Here is a 16,095-nt window from a genome sequence, read left to right as displayed (position 1 = left end):
CGGGACGTGCCAGGGAGGGCCTGGTCTGAGGGCGGCAGACCGTGCGCGCACGGTCTCAGGGCGAAGCAAACGGGCCTCGTTTGCTTCGTCGTGTTATTGGTCGGTTATCCCTGCTGTTGCAGGCCCCGTTTCTGGCTCGACGCGGCTCGGCTGGGGTGGAATCCGTGCGCTGCTGCTGGCAAGCTGCGCAGGTCGTTCGGGGGGTCCTTCTCGAGGTGAGGAAGAATAAAGTAAAGTAACTAGTCGAGGATAGAGTAAAAAAATAGTTGAGTTGTACGGTAAAAAAGGAGACACGGGCGCAGGAGGGTCGACCTCGACGTTCGGGAGAGAGAGGCGAAAAACGGCGCGTCGCGGGCGCGGCGGCACGCGCACGAAAAAGTCAGTCGGCCAATTAACGCGGGCGCTCCGTCCCGGGCTCGCTCGGCTCTCGATTCGGACGGGTTACCGCTTCGGGCGCGACCCCTAGCAACGGGCCGTGTACGCAGGTGGTGACCTCGGTCGCTGGCGACAGGGGTCACCAGCGAGGTGACCAGGGCCAAGTGGCACCCGGGCGTATACTCTATATACATACTTAAAAGGGCCTAGCCAGGAGAGCTGAGTAAGTCTGCCCATTTGTAATCCGACCGAGTAGCCGGACAGCCGCTCCGAGCGATACTGAAAAGGACTGCTACAGTATCCTGGACGCAGACGCACTACCGCACTACTTTTCGCCATCCGACGCGCCTCATACATGGGTCTCTTGTCTCTCGGCACGCCCCTCGCCTGGGATGACGCGAAACAGTACGCCGACCACGTCAGGAAACATGGCATAACCCAGTTCTTGAACATCTGGAATCGGGTCAAGGACAGATGTGGAGACGAACTGCTCTGGGGGGACGAGGTATCTACAGTTTCTACAGATGTCGCCGCCATGATTCAACTGTGTGCGTTTTTTCCCTGACCGAAGATAGAGTATATGGTTGTCGCTTTCGATAACGCGGAACGGAATGCAAAGCTCTCCCTCCGCCAGACGGAGATCCTCGCGAAGCTCCAGACCATCGTCGAGGACATCGCCTGTGGAGTTGACAAGTAAGCTTGACACATCATTCTGCAAGGCTGCTCTTACCACCGCCTTGCAGAAGTGCTGTGCCGACATACCATCCTGAATATGGACGTTTCATGCTCGAGTCGACGCCAGGCTCTCCGTATACCGGACATCTGACGGACCTGCTTACTGTGGAGAATAACATGCGTATTCGGTACGTCTCGCTTATTTAGTGTACGTCCGGGCCTAACGCGTCACCCAGGCGCCATATTGCTCGACGTTACCTGAAGACAAACGAGCTCCCCTTCACACTGACGTCCTTCCCCCGTCTCGGCGTGCCGGGAGTCTTCACAGAGCCACACTACGACCCTGCGGACGCAGTTTCTAGTCACAGCCTCTTCCTTCCAGAAGAGATAACGAATCCTCATGCTCGTTTCCCGTTCGTGATCATTCCCAAGGCTCGTGCTATTTGCGATCTGACCCTTACTTCTTTGTCAGAACCCTGACGGCAAATATCCGGCGGAGAAGGGGTTCGAAAGTCGCCATTAACCTTCCTTTGTTCATTGACGAAAACACTCCACGGCCATTTGTCGACCCGACTATCCCATGGCAGCGGAACATCTACCCGGAGGACCCAGGTGCGCACTGCGGCGCCTCAATTCGCATCACATGCTGACCGGAGCGGAATCTAGAGGCAAAACAGGGTGCGGCAAAGATAGATCACATCTACATGGATGCTATGGGTTTCGGCATGGGCTGCAGCTGTCTACAGCTCACTTTCCAAGCGTGCAATGTGAATGAAGCACGGAAGCTGTATGACGCCCTGGTTCCGCTAGCCCCGCTCATGGTACGGTTTCATTCCCGACTATCACTGCGCATATCAGATAATTGACTTTGGATAGCTCGCCCTGACCGCTGCAAGTCCACTGTGGCGCGGGTACATTGCTGATGTTGACTGCCGGTGGGACGTCGTGTCTGCGAGTGTCGACGATCGGACCGAAGAAGAGCGAGGATTGAAAGTATGTATGCAGTCCGACTATCTGTCGACATTCCTCACGTTTGTTGTAGCCATTAAAGAGCGGCAGGTTCCAAATACCCAAGTCACGTTATGCAAGCGTGAGCTTGTACATATCGGATGCTTGGTACAACCGCCCGGAGTACAATGATATTCATGCACCGTATGACCGCGCAATCTATGACCGCCTGATCTCCCAAGGTCAGTTTGGTTCCTTTTTTTCTTGCACGGTACTTGATATGGCCTCTTACAGGCATCGATTCTCAGCTGTCGAGGCACATTTCTCACTTATTTATCCGGGATCCCTTGGTAATCTTTTCTGAGATGATTGATCAGGATGATGCGACTAGTAATGACCACTTCGAAGTAAGTACATTGCACGTCGTATTGCAGGCCAGCTCACAACTGTTATTGCTCAGAATATTCAATCCACCAACTGGCAAACGGTTCGCTTCAAGCCGCCGCCGGTCAACTCGCCCATCGGCTGGCGGGTCGAGTTCCGTTCAATGGAAGTACAGCCTACTGACTTCGAAAACGCCGCCTTTGCCGTCTTCATTGTCCTCCTCTCGCGGGCTATCCTGCATTACAGCCTGAACATGTACTTGCCCATCTCGAAGGTGTGCCAATCCCACGTCCCTGCACGGAACTCTGCGCTAACTCCGGACATAATGTCAGGTGGATGAAAACATGGCTCGGGCCCACAAGCGGGATGCGGTGAGCACCGAGAAGTTTTACTTCCGAAAAGACATCTTCCCTCCCGGGGTACCCTCCCCGCTGTCCACCCCACTGTCTAGCCCGCACTCCTCGGGTGCGAGCTCCCCTGTGGAACCCAACGGCGCTGGCGGGTTGCCACGCAAAGCGCGCAAGCTCAATAACTGCTTTGCGGAGGTGCCGAAGCCTGAGAATGGCCATAAATTTGGTCCGATCGAGGAGGAATATGACGAGTACACTCTGGGCGAGATAATCAACGGCAAGGTAAGCGGTGCTCTTGCTACTTTGTGAAATCATGCAGTGTCCTTATTGTCCGCTCGGCGGAGCGATAGGGCGACCAGCTTGGCCTTCTGGGACTCGTGTACTCGTACCTCGACACGTTAGAGGTCAGGCCCTCCGAGATGATCAGGATCCACGAGTATCTAGACCTGGTTAAACGGAGATCGAACGGTGAGAAGGCTCTCTATCTCACCTTAAAAGCCTATTTGCTTATGAGAGGTCGATACCTAGGCTCGCTTGTTACCCCGGCTACTTGGATACGTAACTTCGTGCGCTCGCACCCTGCGTACAAGTTCGACTCTGTCGTCTCGCAGGATATCAATTACGACCTTCTTGTGGCTTTTGACGAAATGTAGGCAGCCTTTTCTCCCTCCCTTTAGAGCCCGTTTTGACGGGTTGTTCCCAGTGAACGCGGTGTTCGGCAAGCACCAGACCTAATGCCCGAATCTTACTCGCCTGAAAGGGCTCAATACAGACCGGCCTCACCGCAGTCCATGGCGACATCCAAGTCGGCCTAAAGGATGTGATACTGCGCTTGGGCGACAATGCTTTGTGATATATTCCTGGAACACAAGACATATCTTTGCTTAGACCTCTCCGCCCATCCTACCCCACCATGTAGCTTTCCAGACCTGTCTTGTTTTACGCTCGGTAGCAACTTGGTCGGCTGCAAAATCCTGTCCTGTCTGGCTGACGAATAAGGGACTCTTTGTAGATTACATTGCCTTTCAGCGCATCCGACATGTAACAATACTCTTAACAAGCATGCAAGAGTTTCAACATCGAGACTGCCAATACTTGAAGTCCGGTCAAATACATATGTTGATAGTTGAGGGACAAGCACACCTTTCTCTACACCTTTTGAATACGGTCTACTTTCCTCTGTGCCTCCTGAGAGCCTCCTGCACGCCTACGCCCGCCTGAATATCGGCCATGCACCTTGCATCGACCTCTCTGCCTTTCTCAGCCAATCTGAGAACGTCTGTAGCCAGATCTGGAGTGACGACTACAACACCATCCTCATCTGCAACCACAATGTCGCCCGAGTTCACAATGGCAGGAGCGAATGCGCCCTCCGAATCGGGGACGACACCCCCTGGCGAAATTGTGACTGGAACATTCACAGCGGAAGGGCGCGTGAAGGGCGACTGTCCAAGCGTCGAATGGCCCCTAGCGAAGACGGGGAAGTTGGACGAGCGATGCTCTGCGAGGTCTCTACAACGTCCAGATATAACGACGCCTTGCGCTCCGCGACTCTTCGCGCCTGCGGTCATGAGCCCGCCCCATACAGCGTTTTTGACCTCTGCGAAGGAACAGAAGAAGTGGTGAAAGCGAGCCCAGGAAACAGAGAGTGGGACGGCAGAGATGGAGCAAGTCTCAGCGGTGTTTATGCGGAGAGAAGAGAGAGCACACTGAACGAGGGGGAGCTGCAATAACTATCACAGACCCTGCTGGCGCGGTGTCGACGAAGTGCGAAGACAGCCCAGGAGCAGACGTGTCAGACCCCAGGACCATCTGCACTGTGTAGGCTGGGCCACAGATGCGTGCGCTTTCCGACTCTGTCGTGCGGGGAGACGGCGAAAGTATGTGGATGTCAGGAATATGGCCGCCATGGGGAACACCTAGCTTGATAAGAGCGTCTGATATCTCACAGGTTGAGAATTGAGAAAGAGGATGCGTAGGTGAGGTCGACATTGCGCGCAGGAGAGGCTGCAATCTGCTCAACGCCTGTCTCATACCAAGGAGGCGGAAGTCTGAGGCGAGCTCTGAGTGCGGGGACATTTTATGGAAAATTATTTTCCTTCGACAAGCCCTGCCTTAGCGGCAGTAAAATATTCTACCCTACGTACCGCCGCGGCTTGCCGGCCTTACTCTCTGCGCTCACCTCCGAACCGCCTTACCTGCGAGCCCGTCGGCGGACCTCCTCTCGCACAGCTCTGGAGCTGGCCTGGATACTATCTTTCATCACCCTTTGAATTATCTTTGTTACCCCTATTGCTTGCAAGATGCTAGGCCTCGATACCCACCCTCCAAGAGACTCCCTATGGACTCGAGCTGCACGGAGTGCGCGCAAGACTCTTCGGAAAGCTACCAAAGGTGTTATGCGGTCGTATCACTTCCGGATACCAAAATATACATGCCACTACGCTTCCGGCCTGTGAGTTGCTCAGTCTTATTCTTTGGAGCTCTCTAGGGTTGACGCGAGAGCAGTGGTTCCTTCTGTTCACAGCCTTGGTCATGGTAGTGTTGGCTCTCCTAGGCTTCACGAACCTTTCCCATTCGTTACCGTTGAATGACAAGATGCTACACTTCTTTTGCCTTATGCTCGCGACTGGAGTATTCTATTTCATCTTCGACGTCGAAGAGTGAGTGCACACGATGCTTAGCGCGAAAGACGTGAAAGAGTGGTGACGTTCAATCTACGTCCTGCTTGTTCTAAACTTGCGAAATCTTAGAGATGCGCGTCGAATATGGTTCTGGCACCATTCACCACTTATATTCACTGGCACTATGTGCTTCCTCTTCGGGGGCATCGTTAGCGAATTCGTACAGTCTATGCTGCCAGTACGTCCTCAGTTCTTCTCTATCTTCGTAACCTGAACTCTGCTTTACAGTACAAAGAATTCCAAATTGGTGATGTGTTTGTGAGTCTATATCATAAAACAATTGCTCCACATGGTTGACGATCTGTTAGGCCAATCTACTCGGTTCCTCTGTGGGGCTTTACGTCGCGTACTACTTGGAGAAGTACTACCGCCATAGACGAGAGGTGCGCTTCGTATCAAGTTTCGCAACACTATTCTTACCCTTCGTTGTCAGATTTCTCGTCTCTATCGTCCTCTTAATGCCGAAGATGATCTCTCTGACGAGGAGGATTTAGAAGCGGGAACTCAGTTATTACCCACGCCTGTTGATCCCGTAGCGACTCGTGATGCGGCAAAAGGTCCGGCCAAAACGTCTCGCCTTCAAGATGTGTGGGACGAAGGCGAAGAGCTATTCGACATAGGTGCCGAAAGCGAGGAAGAGGGCGAGACATCGTACTCGCGGGAGTCCCCACCTATCGCACATCTCTCGGACGGACCGAGATAACTGGATTGTGCACGGACTGTAGTGTATTTCTGTACAGTAGATTTACCTCTAGACTTTTAGCCCCAGGACTTCATTACATTAACTTGTACGTTGCGTCTTCAAGCTTCCAAGCTTTGGCGTCCCCGAGGTCTCGCGACATGCGCGCTTCACGCGGCGCGCACCTCAACATGACCCTCATCCGTTTCCTCCATGCCGGCATGTCGGGCTTTGCAGTTCAGGCCCTCTCTCGTCTTATCTGTGCAGGTTCATGATACTGCATGCGCGACAATATCCTCGCGGGTGATTACTTCCCGCTCCGGACGGCAGAACAGTAGATATGCGTCAACAGGAGCTGCTCTTGCAGTGAAGCCCACCTCGGCAGATCTGGAGTCGACGTTCCACAGTCCTGTTCGCACTGTTCTCCATAAAACGACCTCACTACTACCTCGAGTTCTCACCAACCATAATTATATACCTGAGTCGACCAAGTTAGCGTTTTGGCAAGAGGTCTTGGATGAAGCGTACGATCGTTTGAATAATACAGGCCCAGACGCATCTGCGCGAGTAGTTGGTAAGTTTGTGCAGTCCTTTATCCTACTTGACTCTGACTTTGATATGCCGATTGGTAGTTTATGGGTGTGATGAACATTCTGGAGTACAAGAACTGGTTACCGCGCTGCTGGAGGAGCCGTTCGCGCCAGATATTCATAAAGCTGTTATTCGGAACCGCTGGGAGGCAGGGTCTGAGGGTCTGGAAAGGGTGATAACGTGTGTATCTTTACGGCTGGTATCTGTACTCCTTAGCTGAATATAAGCTCAAGGTATGGGTATGCTCCGGCAGACCACCCCGCATCCTTCCGAACTCCTTCGAGTTGGTTGCAGCAATTCCTCGCGCCGGTCGAGCTTCGCGAACTGCGCAGTGTTCCGCTCTCCCTTGTCACGAACCACGGCGCCGTAACTAAGGCTCTCCTCTCCTCCGACGTTCCTGTCATTGTGTGCAACCCAGTGACGACTTCGATTGCCAAGCTTTATTCCGAACTACCGCTCCTTTTACAGCACGAAAACGCTATACTCGTCGTAGTATGCTCTCCAGAGCCAGCCTCTACCTTCGCAGATGCTGTGCTGAAGCACCTCCCCAGGTCGCTGTCAGTCGTGTTCACGGACCCGTCCCGCGCACTCGGTGCCATTCGGATCCTGAATACCGAGCCTAGGTCATCCATCGCGGTGCAACGGTACCAGGACAACTATGCTGCCTCCGGAATATCGAAGTTTACTGCCGCCTTGATGCAGAAGCTGTCCATTATCTCTTCGGGTGGGATCGGTGCTCTCTACGCGTTATCTGCGAAGGAGCAGGTCAAGGCATCCCTGTCTGCTTGTCACGCAACTTTGAAGACTGCAGAAGAGGAAGTCAGCACTACAACGTGCTCTAGCATCGACCTAAGATGTAGCGTTGCGGAACTGAAGGAGCGAGTCGAGTCTGAAGTCCTCGGAGTTAATTCCGCGAATGAGGTGCAACGCGCCTTGAACCGTGCAAGGGTGGAAGTGAAAACCGTCTTGGATCATCTGACATGGTGGAGATGTATTTGGCGAGTTGATGATATTGGGGAGACTGTCAAGACAGCAATTGACAAAGCGTGGTGTCGTGAACTCGAAGATAGGGTGAGTGTTGACCATGCTTTCAACGACTACCCTGTGCTAACTTGACCGTAGCTGATCTTCCACAGCGGTCGACTGGCAGTCTCACAAGATACCCTAGCCAAGGAGAGCCAGACGATTCTCACTTCATTTGAATCACTGTCGTTCTTCTATTCTCCCGTACTACACAATACCGTCTCACAGATCCAGGCATCCCCTACATACCCCATCACAACCAGATCACTCACACAACCTTTGTACACGCGCAAAATGCAGCTCGCATACCCAACTAATATGCTGCACTCGACCGCTCAAAGGGTCACGCTCGGCATGGGTACGAGCGTGCTTGCAGGATTCGGCACAGCATGGGCGGGCTGGGCTGAGAGGCTGGGTGTGATTGGAGGTGCGCTCGGCCCGGGCTTGGAGGTGGAGACAGCGGTGGGGATGGGCATGATGATCAGTGCGTTTGGAGTATGGTGGATGGTAGGCCGATGGGAGAAGGCGAAGAAGAGGTGGTGGAGAGATTGGGATAGAGTCGGAGAAGGTCTTGAGCGTGATGTCAAGGTAATTCCATAATTACGTTCACGATCACAATTGCTCATTCATTATCAGGCCCAGCTTCACAGCGTCGTGCAGGAAAAGGTCGTAGCTGTTGCGGATACGACCTATGAAGGTCTCGATCGGTTGGTCCAGGCACGACGGGAAGAGATCGGGCAGCTGGAGAACGAAGTGTTCGCCTTGGAAGATGAAGTCCGCAATCTCGACTCAAAACTTCACCCTAAATTTTAATTCAATTGTCCACGGACTCTTTGCTTTATGCAACACACCCCAGCTACGCAACCGTCTATCTCCGTGTTCCTAGACGTGAAGCTAAGCAGGTGTGACAAGGAAGGCGACGGTGTCGTGGGCGGCGACACTGGTCGAGTAGCTCCCGCTGAACGTGCCTAGGTCTTCACCTGCCCACATGTCGTGCACCACGTACGACCCCGATCCGACAGCAAGCTCAGGGACGAGACTGAAAGTGAAGCTCATCGTCTCGGCATTGCTGGCGGTGTTGATCATGAAGACGTGCACGCCCTTCGCTGACATCCCTGCAAAGTATTGTGGTGGGCTAGTCGGAGCAGCGCCGCTTGACGTAGGTGTGAAAGGCATGGCGGGAGTGCCGATGGTGGCGTCTTGATGGAAGGCCAACAGCTCGGGGTTGGTGACGATGGCGAGCTGGGTGCTGTTCAGATTGCTCAGCTAGCACAGCGCTCCTAATTAATATGCCCTCTCATGAATAGACTACGGGAGTGCTCACGTTGGTTCCTAAAAGGATCGGGCTCTTCATGAAACACCAAGCCGCAAAGTGAGTGCGCTGTTCTTCTATGGTGAGGCCTCCGTTGCCGATTTCCATCATGTCCCTGCGGCACAGAGTTATCGATCGGGCAATGCAAACTTCGCATCTGGAACGTACATGTCGTTGTGGGCGTAGAAGTCCACATAGCTGAGATACTGCGCGTTAGTAGTGAGAATCTGGGTAATGTATCCCCAGCTTGGGGTAGAGTCGCCGGACATGCGCCATGAATGACCCTGCGAGGAAGTCCAGATCAGTAAAGCCACGATTGAAGATTCCCCAAAGAGAAACATACAACCCGGGAGCCCCATTGCCAAACGTTGGCGTCACCCCAGATGCAGAGGCTGAATTGTACTGGACGAGATTGTGCAGCTAGAGCAGCACTTGGACGGATTGAGCGATCACGATCAACGCTAGGTAGAAGCCAAAGACGTACGTCATCTGACGATAACGTATGGCTGAGTTCGAGTCGCTGGTGTGTTGTTTAGTTAGGACTCGGTTTGAGGTCCGGAAATACTCACTACCAGTCGTTGTCCTGCGGCGTGTAAGCATCGGTCCAGTTTGCAGGAACGTTGCAATTATCTATTCAAAGGCTGTGACTCTTGGCCAGAAGATAGGTACTATAGAGCGCCGCTTACCATACTTGAGATCTATGTCGGGATCGATTAGCATCAACGTCACATCTGAGACAATGGCGAGGCCTACAATCAATGCCCCATTCGGTGAAGGTGGCCGCATCGATGGCTTCGTAACCCAAGGATCCCGGAAACCCCGCACATGTCGCGGTCCCCGCATCGCTACAATGTTTTTAGATGATGAGATCCTATACGTATGCACCAGTACCAACCTGTATATGCCTGCTTTCAGTTCCAGTGCATGTATCTGGGTCACCAATCCGTCGATACCATCGGGAAATTTACTAGGGTCCGGAACAATACGCTGCGTAGTTGAATTACGTTGCATTTCAGCCCAGCAATCCTGTGTAAGTTCCAATGCGCGAGGTCATGACGAACGGGCTTTGCATGTGGAATATGGACATACATCGATGTTGACATACTGATAGCCAGCCGCTTGGAGGCCGAGCGACACAATGTCGTTGGCCGCTGCCAAGATAATGTCTGAGCTAATTGCTAGGATGAAGCGAGCAGGTGAGCAAAACGTTGCTTCGTACGAGACGAGAGTAGTACCAACCACACCCGTATGCGTTCCAAGCGTTCCATCCTAGCGCCGGCAGCTTCCCGGTGTCCCGAGATGGGCCGACAGTAGGGGCGGTTGCTGCGATACCTGTCAGAGTAGCAGTGCTGCTGGCGCCACTGGAAGATACAGCTGAGGATGTGTGGGAAGCGGCGCTGCTTGTGGTTGCTGGAGAAGAACTGTGCGCGGGAGACGAAGTGGCGACGTTGCTTGAGGAGGATACTGAGGAGGCCGCCTGCAGGCATTGGGAATAGTAGTCATTCTGGTAAGTGCATAACCATCTGGAATAATGATCGTGCTCAGCGTTCAATAGATAGAAATAGTTGCTTGGGGCCACTGACCCAGACACGCAGGTAGCACTTCCGGTCCAGCCTATCCCACCGCACCTGAGAATATGTTGATGAACAAGATACAGGTGCCGCCTAAGAGGGGCTTACTGGGTCCAAGGCTGGCTCTGAGCACACACTACAGCCAGCAGAGGTGCGAAAATGAGAATTTGGCTGGAAATCATGACGAGGAACTGCGCCGAAGTCGTACTCCAAGGAGAGCTGGGCCTTTTATATGGCTCTCATAACATAAGTAACCGCGTTAGAGTTGTCCTGCGTTAGTCACGGTGACGAGCTTCGCTGCTTGGAGCACATGCGTTGGCCGACAGGTCGCGCTGAACGTGAGCCCTTCGGGGCTTTTACGGAGAGGAGCAGGAGCATCTGAAGCTTGCAATGCGGTTCATTGGCTTACACGCGACAGATGAGGCATTTCCTATCGACGCTTGGGGCAATCAGGCACATCCTCGGGTCGGCAGAATATGTGGACGCACCGTCAGATGACGCCGTAACAGCACTTCTCGGCACATGTTACCTGAACTCCCCTGACTCCTATTCTCCAACAAGTAATTCTCGTTGTGATTAAACGATCGTCTACTACTTTGTGGTTAGCTGCAGGCTCAGTACCGTGTGGAAAACTAAACAACGCCACAATGGTTGGCGGCTACCGGCGCACCGTAGGCTGGTGAAGCTAAAGATCATGATCATTCTCTGAGCCACGGAGTACGTAGTCGCCACCAGAATATGTCGCTCAAAATCTTGCCAAAAGAACGGGGCAAGGATGTACAGGTTTAAGAGAGGTGAAAACGGAGGTGTTTATGCAGCAGGGATGCGAGAAAACGATACCTGGCGGCACAGCTCAAAGCATGACATTAACGCGAATCGCGCGCTAGTCCCGCGTTGGCGCGCCCGGGCTCAATTTCCCGCGCTTAGCCAACAACTACCATGACTCGTTCTACTCGTAACTCATTCTCTAGATGGACCTTATACTCAGCCAGAGTGGATTACTTCGTGCATTGCCGACATGTCTCTAGGAGCAACAATCCACAGCCACTTGCAAATTGACCGGTAGACTGAAGTTGACGTTGGTCGTTGAAGTACGGGCCTGTTAGCTTAGAACATCGCGTCAGACCTGTCGTCTTTAAGCTCTGCCTTCCAGATGGACTACTGGTGGGAGTAACTCTAATTCCTGACGATCTGAGGGTACAATCCGATGCGTCAAGCTAACCTCTGGTATGTTATCCATGGAGATGGCTGACAGGGATCTGGGCTCATGCAAGTCAGCCTTTCCTACGTGATAATCCAGAGCCTCCGAAGTCTTGCACAGGAGCCGCCCTTCGCACGCCACCTCCTTCATACTTTATACTGAATCGCCTCTAATGCGCGGGAGATATGACAATCCGTCAGAAGCATCGTCCGTATTCTCCGCGCCCGCGATGAATAGCCGCGCTAGTTCTGCAACCGCGGTCGTGTCCCCCTTGGAGGACTTTCGAACGAGTCGATATATCAAGCCAGACGTCCTGCCAGAAGAGATTCTCGGAGAGGGTGACACGCCCCTCAAGGATCCAACGTCGAGAGTTCCAGCAACAGGAAATGTTCTGCAAGGTGCAGCTTACTCCTTCGACCCTGAACCAAACGGGCCGTACTTCTCCATTCCTCTGAAGAAGACAGGCTCCAGGGCCCCACCGACTCGACGAGGGACTACGAAGGAGCTTATTGGTCGTTATGAGTCCTTGTCCTCGAGTCATGCTAGTCCCGGAGGGACCACTCTTACGAAAACAAAAACCCGATTATCCTCTGCGACGACTAGAATTGAAGTACCACAGAGACTGGACGAGAGGAAAGGGAAGGGACGATCGCCTATTCGCCAGTCTTTCCGCAATCTTCTCTCGGTCTTCAACAAGAAAGGGAAGACGACACGCGATCGGTCGCTCTACGTCTCCGATCTGCTCACTCCGCCAGAGGAACAGGAAACCAGTAGATACGATGAGAGCGAGGGACTTATACCACCCCCTCCGCCACCGACGAAATCATTTGCGGCACCCCTTCCTCCAATCAACACCGATCCGGGAAGTTTTTTGTCGCCTGCGGGGGGTTTTGAACAGCCTGCGTGCACTACCCCGCTGCCACTCTACACTGGGACGCTTCTTTATCTCTGCAAGCCCGTGACGCCTGACGGCCTCCCCGTGTGGATTAGCTGCAACGCAGCTCTCCACAGTACGCATATCGTCTTGACGTGGTTCTCAGCCCTGGGGAACCCCTCGACGTCACTCGTCCAGCTATCCCAGTGCACAGATGTGCGTTCGCTTGCAATTGGCGACCTAGATGCCGCAGAAGGCAGCATGCTGCCTGAAGACCCGGACTTCAAGGAACCGAAAGTCTTCGAGCTCTTATTCGAAGGCAAAGCTAGAGAGAAGTTTGCTGTTGCGTCGGTCAAAGGACGGGCCAGCTGGGTCAGCGCTATATGGTATGTTGTCTCAGTGAGCTTAGTGTAGCCCTGCAATGAATGACTGTGCTTGTAGGGATGCGATACTCCAGACTAGCGCGCAGAGAACGCCGTCCGTGCGCAGTCCGCCCGCTGGGCCGCAATCCGCCGTCTTGATACCAGATCCCTTACACCCGGCAGCTCGGAATCATATAGAAACATCGAATCAAAGGGACGCGATCGCGGGCGACGAGGAGATGAAGCTACCAGCATCCCCGCCCTCCCGCTCAATCGAACCAGCGAAGGTCCAGCTATTTGATCCCCCGGTGCCAAGGACAACTCCGCCACCTCTAACTCCTGATAAGTCTACGTATTCACGTCTACCTACACCTGGAAGACAGAGCCCGTCTGTTCGTAGCCTCGATCAGATGTCTATTGTTCAGCAACGCTTGGCACAGCTCGAGCGTACGAGCTCCATGAACACGCCATCGCCGTCTTCAGCCAAGTCGACTCGCAGCCGTCAAATTGTCTTTCCGCCGGTATCGCCCGTGAACGATATACCAAGGCAGAGCATCCTTCTACGTCATGGGACCATATCCTCCATCGGTCAAGACTCCATCGTTGATTCCTGCGGCAGCAGAATTCAGTCTCCACTATCTCCCGAGTCGGGAAGGCTGCCATCCATACCATCTGGTCAGTCGTTGGCGATCGAACATGGTTCGTTCATCGCCAGGATCTCGCGACTGAATCCCCCACGGATCCCCGAGAACCCAGATCTCTTTTCTCCTGCGTCCCAGTACTCGGACGTGGCCAAACCGGCCAGTCCAGCTCCCGTGCTGTCGGTGAACACGGACGTACCAGGGAACCGGCCTGTCGCTACCACTCCGACTCGTCTACTTGCAGCATATAGACAACCTGCAGGTCCTCTTGAGGCCACGAATGTTCCGCTACGCGCCAGGACCCCTCCTCTTCCTGTAGCTTCGCCGAATATTGAACCTACTAGGAATCCATCTCCGGCCACTTTAGCTGTCCCTCCTGTTCAGCAGCAGCCGATCAGCCCACCATCTCCGTCTCAGCCGCAGTTTACGGTGCTCCCAGATCCAGAGCAGCATGTACGCCTTTCGAAAATCCGCGACCAAATCTCCGAGATCCAGGAAGAAATGCACAGGCTGCCTAAGACGTTAGGAGCCGTCGTTGCCGATCTGTCTCCTACCGTGCTCCCAGCTCTGCCTCCGAAAGACGACGAAGCGGAGAGGCTTTTGCTCAACATAGACGAGAGCGTCAAGCGCATCGAGGGGCAGGGAGAGGTTAACGCACAGGGCCTCGCGGGCATTCACGCAAAGGTCGATGCCATCATGGCTCTCCGCAAGGCCGACGTGTCTGCGCCAGCCGCACCAGCAATGCCACAAGAGAGGGTGGATGCTATCATCGCGAAGCTCGAGGAACTTGGTGTGCAGATCAAGAACGATCTTCCTGCTTTGTCCCAGAAGCTCGAGGAGCCCGCGGCGCAGAGGGCCGAGCAACTCTTACATGATGTTCCTTCGGCGGAAGCCTCAGTATCGCCTGCACTGCCGCCTCCGGCTGTCGCACCTGAGGAGATGGCGAAGTTTCATGAGAGGCTGGAGGAAATTCTTGCGGCAGTCCGAGCATCTCAAGTCGCCCCGCCCGCAGGCCCTGCCTCAGGCAAGGAGGAGCCATCCGTTGTGGAGACGGCAGATGTTGTTGTGCCCGCAGCTCTTCCCGCGGTAAGCGCTGTTATCTTCGTGCGGTATACACAGCTGACGGGATTGTAGCTCGAAGAGCTACTTGCTCTGGTCAAGGCCGAGAAGGAACAGCGAGAGACTCAGATGGCGGCACAGGCGGACAGCGCGCGTTACTTGAACGAGCTCAATTCCGTATGTTCCTGACACGCTCCGCGCTCGACAAAATCTGAGGTACCTTCCAGTGGCTCGAGACCTTCGTCAAGCACGGCACGTCTCAAATTGAGGCCGTTGCGGCGGGTGTGCAGAACCTCTGCAAGGAGCTCGGACCTATCGAAGCGGTTGGCGAAGACGGTCGTTTAGTTCTTCAGGATGGGTGCAACGGGAGTCTACTCTCAGACGTCAGGCAGCTATTGGCAGAGAACAAGGGGAGCGACGACGAGGTCGCTGCACTCCGGACCTCTATCGACGGCTTGGTGGCTGCTGTGCACGAGAGCGCGCATGCGGCCGAGGCTAGAAATCAATTTCGTGAGTGGTTTGGTTTACAGCTGTGTCCTTTTGGGGACTTTACTGAGCATCACGATTCAGCAACGGACACTATGGTTGCTATGGTCGAGCGGCAGAGGCAGGATCAGGAACACATGCTCAAGACATTGGCGACGGGTACGTTTCTCAAGTAAGCCTAGTCCAAGCCCGCTCACCAAAACTGCAGAACTCTCGAACGACATACGCGGCGAGCGACTGCGTTTCGTTGAAGCAATGAAGGAGGCGACGACCATCAACGTACAGAGTACGTCCTGGTTTCATGCCTACAACCAGCATGCATTGATCCGCTCTTCGCAGTCCACGTCGAAGAGTTCAAGAAGGAACTGACTAGAGAAGTGTTGTCCATGACGCAAGAAGTGACTCGCCTTCAGCGCGAGCGGCAGGCCTTGGAGCAGCAGATCGCCGACCTGTTCGCGTTCTATGCAAAGCAGAAGCAGGCGAATGAGGTAAATCGCCGTGAGACTTCCTTGAACGCGGCAATGTCACTCAGACAGTTTAAGCAGGGTGGGAAGAAGAAAGGGCGGCCTCCACCAGAAGGCGGACCACTCCCCAACGCCGCAGGACGTCGACCGCTTCCAAGTCCTGGTCAGCATGGACCGATGCCGGGTGCCATGTGAATTTTATCATCGAATGTGAATGCATGAGCAACTGTCGTCGGTGTGAATTCTACTGTCCTTATTTCTTGGTCTACGATGATGGAGGTATAGTACATCGAAAGCAGTGCGACGAGATAGCTATAGATGTGTACTGTCCTTAGTCTTCACGATAATTGTAATGGGGCGAATAGTTGAAGAGCTGCGCAGAGTCACCTTGCATACCGGCCAGCGGCGTGAGATGT

General features: G+C 53.9%; 5 protein-coding genes across 5 annotated transcripts; 4 read left to right on the top strand and 1 right to left on the bottom strand.

The window, feature by feature from the left end:
- Positions 1 to 658: 658 nt before the first annotated feature.
- Positions 659 to 4,755, top strand: PHACADRAFT_258498 (uncharacterized protein). The gene is made up of 15 exons (XM_007397189.1): positions 659 to 880; positions 947 to 1,068; positions 1,119 to 1,238; positions 1,287 to 1,463; positions 1,523 to 1,662; positions 1,717 to 1,871; positions 1,927 to 2,043; positions 2,093 to 2,240; positions 2,293 to 2,405; positions 2,459 to 2,656; positions 2,715 to 3,014; positions 3,083 to 3,200; positions 3,261 to 3,381; positions 3,436 to 3,828; positions 3,878 to 4,755. Exons 1-14 carry the CDS (start codon positions 731 to 733, stop codon positions 3,545 to 3,547), a joined length of 2,091 nt encoding a protein of 696 aa, XP_007397251.1. The 5' UTR covers positions 659 to 730; the 3' UTR covers positions 3,548 to 3,828; positions 3,878 to 4,755.
- A 321-nt stretch (positions 4,756 to 5,076) lies between these two features.
- On the top strand, positions 5,077 to 6,183 carry PHACADRAFT_258496 (uncharacterized protein). Its single transcript, XM_007397188.1, has 6 exons — positions 5,077 to 5,187; positions 5,241 to 5,395; positions 5,486 to 5,594; positions 5,645 to 5,674; positions 5,725 to 5,799; positions 5,850 to 6,183. Exons 1-6 carry the CDS (start codon positions 5,167 to 5,169, stop codon positions 6,117 to 6,119), a joined length of 660 nt encoding a protein of 219 aa, XP_007397250.1. The 5' UTR covers positions 5,077 to 5,166; the 3' UTR covers positions 6,120 to 6,183.
- A 534-nt stretch (positions 6,184 to 6,717) lies between these two features.
- Positions 6,718 to 7,802, top strand: PHACADRAFT_97833 (uncharacterized protein; the record flags this gene model as incomplete). Its single annotated transcript, XM_007397187.1, has 2 exons — positions 6,718 to 6,866; positions 6,920 to 7,802. Coding segments are annotated over 2 exons (1,032 nt in total), but the record flags the coding sequence as incomplete, so codon positions are not given.
- Positions 7,791 to 11,437, bottom strand: PHACADRAFT_210357 (glycoside hydrolase family 27 protein). The gene is made up of 14 exons (XM_007397186.1): positions 11,081 to 11,437; positions 10,701 to 11,022; positions 10,605 to 10,649; positions 10,261 to 10,544; positions 10,111 to 10,199; positions 9,917 to 10,047; positions 9,775 to 9,866; positions 9,708 to 9,719; positions 9,591 to 9,651; positions 9,506 to 9,541; positions 9,365 to 9,452; positions 9,190 to 9,305; positions 9,034 to 9,136; positions 7,791 to 8,975 (listed from the first exon to the last, which is right to left on the bottom strand). Exons 2-14 carry the CDS (start codon positions 10,772 to 10,774, stop codon positions 8,604 to 8,606), a joined length of 1,503 nt encoding a protein of 500 aa, XP_007397248.1. The 5' UTR covers positions 10,775 to 11,022; positions 11,081 to 11,437; the 3' UTR covers positions 7,791 to 8,603.
- Positions 11,438 to 12,022: 585 nt separating this feature from the next.
- Positions 12,023 to 15,874, top strand: PHACADRAFT_29763 (uncharacterized protein; the record flags this gene model as incomplete). Its single annotated transcript, XM_007396484.1, has 6 exons — positions 12,023 to 13,053; positions 13,109 to 14,756; positions 14,805 to 14,906; positions 14,957 to 15,374; positions 15,424 to 15,501; positions 15,555 to 15,874. 6 exons carry the CDS (start codon positions 12,023 to 12,025, stop codon positions 15,872 to 15,874), a joined length of 3,597 nt encoding a protein of 1,198 aa, XP_007396546.1.
- Positions 15,875 to 16,095: the final 221 nt, after the last annotated feature.

The sequence above is a fragment of the Phanerochaete carnosa genome (assembly GCF_000300595.1).
Source record: "Phanerochaete carnosa HHB-10118-sp unplaced genomic scaffold PHACAscaffold_6, whole genome shotgun sequence".
Taxonomy (NCBI): Eukaryota; Fungi; Basidiomycota; class Agaricomycetes; order Polyporales; family Phanerochaetaceae; genus Phanerochaete; species Phanerochaete carnosa.
Note: the sequence above shows the minus strand (reverse complement) of the source record. Positions and strands in the feature narration are given on the sequence as shown.

Excerpts from the sequence above, each read along its gene's own strand:
- PHACADRAFT_210357 (XM_007397186.1), bottom strand. The coding sequence starts at position 10,774 with ATGATTTCCAGCCAAATTCTCATTTTCGCACCTCTGCTGGCTGTAGTG. Across the intron at positions 10,200-10,260 it reads TTGGAACGCATACGGGTGTG|CAATTAGCTCAGACATTATC; the intron begins GTTGGTACTACT and ends GCTTCATCCTAG. Across the intron at positions 9,453-9,505 it reads ATACGTTATCGTCAGATGAC|TGCTGCTCTAGCTGCACAAT; the intron begins GTACGTCTTTGG and ends AATCCGTCCAAG.
- PHACADRAFT_258496 (XM_007397188.1), top strand. The coding sequence starts at position 5,167 with ATGCCACTACGCTTCCGGCCT. Across the intron at positions 5,396-5,485 it reads TTCATCTTCGACGTCGAAGA|AGATGCGCGTCGAATATGGT; the intron begins GTGAGTGCACAC and ends GCGAAATCTTAG. Across the intron at positions 5,800-5,849 it reads ACTACCGCCATAGACGAGAG|ATTTCTCGTCTCTATCGTCC; the intron begins GTGCGCTTCGTA and ends CTTCGTTGTCAG.
- PHACADRAFT_258498 (XM_007397189.1), top strand. The coding sequence starts at position 731 with ATGGGTCTCTTGTCTCTCGGCACGCCCCTCGCCTGGGATGACGCGAAA. Across the intron at positions 1,663-1,716 it reads CATCTACCCGGAGGACCCAG|AGGCAAAACAGGGTGCGGCA; the intron begins GTGCGCACTGCG and ends AGCGGAATCTAG. Across the intron at positions 3,382-3,435 it reads CTTGTGGCTTTTGACGAAAT|TGAACGCGGTGTTCGGCAAG; the intron begins GTAGGCAGCCTT and ends GGTTGTTCCCAG.